The sequence below is a fragment of the Sinocyclocheilus anshuiensis genome, unplaced genomic scaffold, assembly GCF_001515605.1.
Source record: "Sinocyclocheilus anshuiensis isolate Anshui unplaced genomic scaffold, SAMN03320099.WGS_v1.1 scaffold1054, whole genome shotgun sequence".
Taxonomy (NCBI): Eukaryota; Metazoa; Chordata; class Actinopteri; order Cypriniformes; family Cyprinidae; genus Sinocyclocheilus; species Sinocyclocheilus anshuiensis.
The window spans coordinates 810,841-819,687 of record NW_015536544.1 but is presented as its reverse complement, the minus strand read 5'-3'; the positions used below and the strand labels follow the sequence as shown (position 1 = coordinate 819,687).

General features: G+C 33.6%; 1 protein-coding gene across 1 annotated transcript in view; it reads right to left on the bottom strand.

Annotated features, from left to right (window-relative positions):
* The window catches only part of LOC107698355 (protection of telomeres protein 1-like), a 29,560-nt gene that overhangs the window by 13,994 nt on the left and 6,719 nt on the right, over nucleotides 1-8,847 (bottom strand). The window contains exons 4-5 of the mRNA XM_016499324.1: nucleotides 8,152-8,230; nucleotides 7,618-7,715 (exon numbers count right to left, since the gene is read on the bottom strand). Coding sequence (XP_016354810.1) covers nucleotides 7,618-7,715; nucleotides 8,152-8,173 — 120 coding nt within the window. The 5' untranslated portion in view covers nucleotides 8,174-8,230. The remainder of the gene's footprint in view (nucleotides 1-7,617; nucleotides 7,716-8,151; nucleotides 8,231-8,847) is intronic.

The window sequence follows — 8,847 nt, the reverse complement described above, 5'->3', positions numbered from 1 at the left end:
TAGGGAAAGCGCACAAGAAAAAGTTGTCAAACATAAGAATAAGAAAACAAAAATCCATTTTGTTAAAAAAAAAAAATATATATATATACAATTCTTTTTTACCCAATTGTTTTTTAAATCAAAGAAATTATCAAAAGATTAATCCGTTATCAAAATAATTAATAGTGGCCCCCCTTGTGGTTAAAATTCTGCACTTTAACACTGTCTTTTCCAAGCATTATGTAGCAAATCACACCTCATCCATTTTAATAGGAGATTTGTCGAAATAATTGGGAACTGTGACAAATGATGCATGACAAGACATTTTGTCAGTTTTCTTTTTTCTTTTCTTTTTTTGCCACGTCGTGTTAAGTAGTAGCCTTGCCCACACTAAAATGTTGTTGTTCTGAAATCTTGTCATGCTGTATCTGGTTAATATACAAAGTAAGGCTACGGGTTCATATCCCAAAAAAAGCAGATTCAAGAACTACTACAATTGTTAATTTCTATAAGCATCTTCTAAATAAATAACCAGTTTAAAAGGTTAGAAAAGGAAAAAAAGAAAAGAAACTAAATATGTTTGTTTCTAAAAGTAGATTTGTTTTTAATAGTATCAAAGAGAAGTGTAAAGAATCCAACACCATAAAATCCGTCATATCTATGCAGCAGATATTTCTGCCTGAATTCACTGACTTTGAAAACAGTTCATCTGATGTAACCTTATTTATGTGAAGATGGTTTGAGAGGGTGCAAAGCACTGCAGTTGCAGAGCCAGTATTGTCCACCTTTCTCCTCCAGCAACACAATGGTCACAGCTCAGATTATCTCCCCACTGACAGACAATGGCTTTGAAAGAGAAAATTGGCCTTGAGAGATGTGCCTTCAACCAAAACTCTGCCGTTTACTCCCCAAGGATCCTCCTTTGTGTCACCCGCAAAATTATCTGTTGCTTACTGGAAAAAACCTGCCTTGTCATCACTCATATTTCCAGGAATGGTCTAAACTTCGGTTCTGAATCTTCCTGTTCTCAAAGATAGAGGTCGAACATGGTGATCTGCAATTTTTGTAGTCGTTGTGTACAACAGCAGTCATTTCATTGTACAACAGCAACAAAAAAGTTATTTTTGAAGTGCAGCGTATAAACAATTTGTTTGACAAACAACCTCTACTTTTCTTTGTTGTTGCCAGTAGCTTTTTGGAAGACGGATTATAAAACTGCCATTTGGCATGGGTAACAGCGATTCTTAAAACAATGGCACAAGATAAAGCTTTGAATTGATGAGCTATCATGATACTTGGCAGCTTCTATGTAATGATAGAGCTTAACATTATCTGTCTAATCTTTGAATATCTGTGAGAAAGGATTAAACTCTTAGATACGTTCTCCAAGTCAGCTTCATTTATCCAGAAGTCTAAAGTGCTGAAGTCTAAAAATTATCACAAGTTTGAAGTTGTTCCTAAAGATTAAAGGCCAATTCACACCTCACGAACTGATGTGGACCAACTCCAACGGTCACCAGATTACATTATATTACACCTAGACATTCCAAGACCCGACCCACACCAATTCAACATGTTCAGTCATTGAAAATAAGCACCGATCAACGGTAACAGATACAGACAGTGGCAACACACTGATCTGACAAAACCCAACCAACATGTCTGTTGCTGTTTGTCTGTGTCTGCTGGTGCAGTGTAAATTGGCCAGTGTGAATGTGCAACATTTGCCAGACTAGATCTTTACCCAGCAGAGCACCCCTAGTCTAGCAGAGCCAGACTTTTGGACATTTGGCCTCCACTTTGCAGTTTATTCTTGCTAAGAACCACTGGTTTAGACATGTCTGAACAAGATGCAAAGCATCTAACAGGTTGTTTCAATCTGAAATTGATAGACAATGCATTAGTATGGTATTCAATAATCAAAGTATCAGTCAAATGCACTGATAACAAAAATGTTGAAGGAAATTACTGTTTTTATATATGGTAATGTAATACCCAGTGATCAGAAATGCAATTTATCCACTAAAGATTGCATTGAGTCAGAGCATTTCTCTACCATTATCAATATCCTGGGCCATATCGTCTCTAATATTGTGTAAAATTGCATGTGCTCGGTGTTGAGGAGGGAGAAAAGGCAAATAAAGCCAGCCATTAGGATTAAGTGGTCTGAGAGAGATAGCTTTATGAGAGAGGAGAGAGAAGGCCAAATCAATACAGTTGTCACGGTGGACGAGGGCCTTCATTGTGGGGGTCTGTGCGCACACAGTTTCTTCACTTCAACTTACATCATATATCACTCACCCTATAGGTCTAGTGTGGCACATATTGAAGGAGACATGGGGCCTAATCTATTACAAATCAGCAGGGAAGTTCCATTTTAATGACAATAAATTTGTGCTATTTTGACTTTTTGTTCATCTTTCTTTGTTGCATCAAGTTTAAAGGCCTATTTCAGTCCGTGATAGTGTTGCTGTTGTGGGTTTTTGAGGGGCTAGAATCTCTTGAGGAATCTCTAGGAACATACAGGACACAGCAACTCTTTCACCTCTTGGTTTTCCCTGTCTGTCTTGTGAAATTGTCTCTGTTGCATGCTTTTTGTGCCATTTGCATCATCTGAGTCCCAGGCCAGTTGCCAAATGCACTTGTCATCTCACTTATAAACTGGGGAATGGATGCCTCATGCAATAATAATAAGAGATTAAAGTAGCGCCAGACGCCTGCATGTGTACAATATGGAGGACAAGAATCACTTTTACTTCAGGATTTTTGAACTCCCTAATCCTAAGTATTCAAATTCAGGGCATAACTTTTCCTAAACTATTTGAACTACAGCAAGTATTATACCTCTAATCGTGTGGCTTGTTGAGGAGAGGTGAGCCATTACATTTCTTAGAAAGATAAAACCGTTGAATAAATTAAACTAAAGGAGAATTTCATAAGCTTGCATGTACGTTTGGTTTTAAGATGCATTTTGGTCGATTCCATAAGAAATGGTAATATGGATCTCAAACACAGCTCCTCGGACCACTTGTGATCGGATTTCAAGCAATGGGTGTCCAATCTGCTTAAAACATCCTAAATGCATGAGCACCTGCAGCACGGCTTTAGCTGATGCAGTATACTGTCACACCCTGCCTCTATACACGTGACTATCAATTATTCATAGTGAGAGAGAAATCAAGCGCCTGGGTTAACTTAACACCCAGACAGCCCCTGCCTGTAATCGCTTCAGACGGCCAGTGTATGACACTTATCCATTGAGAATGTGTGTGTGTAAGAGGATGTGACTGAAATGTGACTGTCACGGCTTTTTTATTTGTTTTGATGGCTTCATAGGACATTTGTTCTGCAATAGGCTGAGACCAAGTGTATACACTATGCAAATTCATTGAATCAGTGGGTTGCCTGCACTCTTAAAAATAGTCTTGTTTTATTGGCATGGATGGTTCCATGAGGAATCTTTAGCATTCATGAAATCTTTCCATTGAACAAAATGTTCTTTTATAGTGAAAAATTATGCTTTCGATTATTAAAGTGTTCTTTACAGTAAGACAAAAATGTCTCTTTTAAGAACTGTTCACAGAAAGTGAAATATATATATATATATATATATATATATATATATATATAAAATTAACTTTGCTGTCATTGAATAGTCATTTAGAGTTAATCTTTAAAAACACTAGTAATTTAATAACATGGTTTAATTTAATCTTCAGCAAATCTAAAAATTAATAAATTTTTCATACTGTAAATTATAATGTTGTGATGCATATTTATTTGTAGCAATTAAAATGTATGATTTTAGTTTTAAGTGGTTTATTATTTATTTATTTATACAAAGTAGCTTAATTTAATATCAACCATCAGTTTATCATTAAAATAATTATTAGTATTGCCCAGAATTTTTATGTTGGTGTAGCCCTAATTTAAACTAACAATTCTGTCAGCATGCAATTTAAAGCATTCATCTAGAAAAAAAAAAAAAAAACTAATCTTAAACTAGTTGACCATCATGATGACCCATCCCTATATTTAATTAAAGTCATTCTCACACTCATTTAGAAAAAAAAATATTCCAAAGTCTAAATTTATTCCACACACATTTAAAAAAATAATAATAATAATTGATATTCTTAGCACTCTTATTAAATATGACTTGTGCAAGCATGTGGTGGGGCACTTCAGGAATTGTCAGCTGTCAGACGATGGAGGGTCTGTCTTAAGCACAGTATTTGCTGACAAAACGCAGTGTGTCGTTACAAAGAGAAGCAAGTGCAGAGAGAATAGCTGCAGAGTTACAGACTCTTTCAGAAATCTGCACAGCTAGTCAGTCTGTTTTTTAGAGGCTTGGGAGCCCATATTCCTCAGCCTGGACTAGAGAAATTAAAAACACAATGCTTTTACAGTACAATAATAGATAGTAATAATAGATAATAGATAATAATAATAATAATAATAATAATAATAGATGCTCCTAAAGGAAAATTCCAGGTGAAATCCAACATGAAATAAAAATTTACCCTATTTACCTTTGTAGTTCACTCATTATTATGAAAAAATTGTTTTTTGTAAGAACTAAAATAGCGTGCTCTGTACTAAACCAACCATCTTTTTTTAGCTGATGTCATATAGTAAAATGGATTGTGAATGTTGTTCTCTGCTGATTACCATAGAAAATAATTTGGAACATAATGATAACAACAACAATAATAATAATAATAATAATAATATTCATAATAAAGTAACCCCCAAAAAAAGTCTCATAGAAAATTGTATTAATAATTGTATTAATTAATACAATTAATTTTATTTAATATGAAATATATATTTTTTTTAATTTAAGTGTATTCTTTACATGTTTACAGCCATTGTAAATGCATATTTATCCAAATTAGGGTGCAGAAATTACAAATTATTTTGTGTAGTATTTTACAGCACGTCACAGATTTTCTTTTTGGGTGAAGAACTTCCTTGTAAGATTGTGGGTGTTGCACTGGTCACTGGTCATTACATGGTATCCTTTATAGATTGTCAAAAGTGTATGTTTATCTGGTCATGTAACACTTCATTATGTTGCTAATATGTCGCCATATGTTTTACAATGTGATACCTTTAATGTCTATTATATTTATACAGTACATAAACTTTAGGTTGTAACCTCAAGGGTTTGGAATTATTATTCAATGCCTTCACAAAACGCTTTCTCAAATGTACTCTTTGCCTGTATTTGTTCATTTTCAGCAGAGCATGTATTACAGGAATTGGCTGGTTTTAGTGCAACCCTCTACACACACCTTGGCAATAGAATCGCCATTGGCTAGTAAATTTTTTAGTTTACTTGCCGGACTGATATCCTATTTTTATTTATTTATTTATTTATTTATTTATTTATTTATTTATATATATATATATATATCATGTTTGTAAAATGGCAAGAGCTTTTTAAATATCTAAAAGTACACTCTTAACATCAGTCAGTCAAGCGTTATAATATGACACAATAATCAAGCATTATTTAATGATAGAACTTTAGTTATAATTAAATTTTGGTAACCATGTATAAATGCATATTTGTCAGCTGGGGTCGACGGCTGCGCCGGCGCAACCAGCTCGCTTTTTTTCTGATCAGTGCGAAAGACACTAAAAGTACTGTCGATAATCTTTTTTTTTTCTTCTAAAAAATGCAAACATGTAAATCCATCTTGCTCACATATTATTGTAACAAAGTTTGTGCTGAACACAAAAAAAAATTAATGTTGGCCAATAGTATGTTATAAGTAGCTGAAATAAGCACAAATGTCAGGGCATGTCAAAACATCTCAAGGGCCCCAAAATCACCTCAGACCCCAGAGGGTTAAAATGTAGTTAACTGAAATGTGACACTGATGTATATTCATGATGATTTTGCTTACCATAATGATTTTAATGCACTTTTTATGTGGCTCTTAAGGATCAATTATTATAATTATTACTAATCATTAGACTATTAGCAATATTTTTATCCTTGAGAGCATTGGGACAGAGATGTTTTAATCTTTTTTTGTGGAAGAGTCTTTGTGTGGTATTTGTCACATATTAAAATGTTTTAGCCAAAATATTTGTAAATAAGTTAATAAATAGATATTATTAATAAAATATTATTATTAATAATAATAGATATTAATAATAATAAGTTAATAAAAATGTGGGTGAGTCCATCATAGTGTAAGTGTAACTGTTATTCAATGCTGCAACAAAGACTATATGATGCCTTTAAAAGCAACAGGCGAACAAATTATGAACATTCAGTTAAATAGCAACTTGTTAAGTGACAGTAGCCTATGTGATCACACAGCCAGACCCACCTGAGCGGCAGATATGCTACGATGCTTTGTTTATCTTGCTGTGTCTCGTGAGTGCAGAAAGTGTGAGTACTGAAAACACAGAATGGAGTTTAATTTATATGGACTCTGACTGAGCCAAGTGGAATAGATTTGAGGAAGCAGCAGCGCGGAAGTCAAGGCTGTAGATAAAATGCATAATGGAGGATAATTCATTAGGGCATTCCTCAAGTGGAATGGATTTGAGTGGCGGCGCTCTGAAAAGTGAACAGGCATATGCGCTGAATTAGAGATGGTAAAAGTAAGTGGGTCCAATATCATTGTTCTTAAAAAGGATTCCGTCGCCCATGCAAGTAGTTATTTTGGTGCATATAAGTGACAATTTTAGTGAAAAACAGTATGGAAACATGCCTAAACATAACCGACTGCATTTTGCTTCTTGCATTAAATTATTTTATATATTCATGATGATTATGCTTATCACAATGATTTAATGCACTTTTTATTTGGTTATTGAGCATCACTAGATTTAGTGATCTTCGTCTCAAGAGAATTAGGACAGAGATTTTTAAAAGCAATGAATTAAAACTCTTATTCAGTGTTTTTCATGTAAGAGTCTTTGTGTGGAATTGGCCATGTATTAAAATGCTTTAGTCAAAATATTTATAAATACTGACATTTAGATATAAATCATTACACTGGTGCATATAAATGACAATTTTGTGAAAACAGCATGGAGACATTATTTATTTAAAAAAAACTTTGAATTTTGCATCTTGAATTAAACATTTTTATATATTCATAATGATTTTAATGCATTTTTATTTGAATACTGAGCATCATTAGACTAAAGAAGAGATCTTTGTCTCAAGAGCATTTGGACAGAAAAAGCACAGAATCAAAATTATTCTGTTTTTTTTTTCTTTTTGCATAAGAAACTTTTTTGGCATTTGTCACGTACTGTATTAAAATGTTTTAGTCAAAATATTTGTAGATAAATAATGGCATTTACTGCATACATATAAACAGTTATGTTTATATGTATTGACAAAAAAAGTTTGACTGCAATTTGTTTCTTGCAATACAACTTTTAGCAATAATGGTTGTTTGGTCAAAATGATGGAAAAAAGCAAAAGTGACCCATTATAGAGCAAACACACAAACACTGACATGAAAACATCAAGATCTGCTTTAACTGTTTCGCCCAGACCTCCTCCTCCATCTGTTTTACAGCCTGGAGCCTTGAAAAATATGTACATCTACATATACTTCCCCAATACTCATATGAATATTTGAAGGTTTTATAGAAGCCTACCCCTTGTCTGGCAGACTGTGAAAAGTCCTTGGCCAACGTGCCAAAGAAAATGATGTTGATTGATGTATGTTCAGCGGTTCTCTGAAGGAGGTCCTCCTCTGAGAGAAAGAGAGAAAACAGCAAAGGACAGAGTGAGCCCAGCTATAGCTTTCATTTCAAGACTCAAAATCTGCAGGGCTGAGACCTAAAAATCACAGACACGAGTGAGTCTGAAGCATGCTTTGAAGAAGCTACTCCGGGCAATCAAATTGGCCCCATATTGTGCCTCTTTTCTCTAGATACATCAACAGCACTAAATTCAGTGGCCGTGTATTAGTTAACATTTTAATGGAGAAAATCCATGCAGTCTGGATAGCAGATTTTTCTATACAAATCTTTTCAAACCCAAAGCGACTGAGCTGCTTTAAACAGGAATGCGAAGTGTAAATGCCAGACAGATTGAGTGTCGTTGCTTACAAAACAGATCAGCTTGATACGTCGCAGGTTAGTTCGCGATCTTTGTCTTTGAATTTAAATTAAAATGGGGAAACTCACCTCTGATCTCTGCTCTAAGCATTTCGATGCCATCTTTCTGTGTGCAGGATATCGCAGGACCTTTGTGAACCACTCTAGCCTATCCAGAGGAAATAACTCATAAGAACTGAATAGCAATAGTTACAAATAATTACACCACTTCCTCAACATGCAACCTTAAGAAAATTCTAAATTTGTAAACTGATTTAATATCCTAAAATTTAAGCTGTTACATATAAAGATCTGTGAGGCTTGATAAGCTTGTCAAAACTATGATATACTTGTAGTTCATGCAGATGCGGTTCCACATGTAAATGCTGGCAGATAATCAACATCAGAAGACCATATTTTTTTTACTGATTAACAGCTGTCAGTTTTATGGTACCATTTGGAATATCACCCAACAACGATGGATCTTTTTTTTTTTTTGGAATAATTATTTAACTTTTTAAACACCAATGTATGAGATATGAGCAGCCTAACAATTAGACCAAACTAATTAAAAATGTATGTTATATATTTTCTATAATTGTATTATTATTATTATATATAATTTTAAATATTGTTTATTTTGATAATTTTATATTTTGTATGTCTAATAAATTTGTGACCATTTAGATCTCAATACAACTTGGCAAATTATTAGTATTAATAATATATTTAAACATATAATAATAATAATAATAATAATAAAATGCAATATCTGTGTATGCTCAT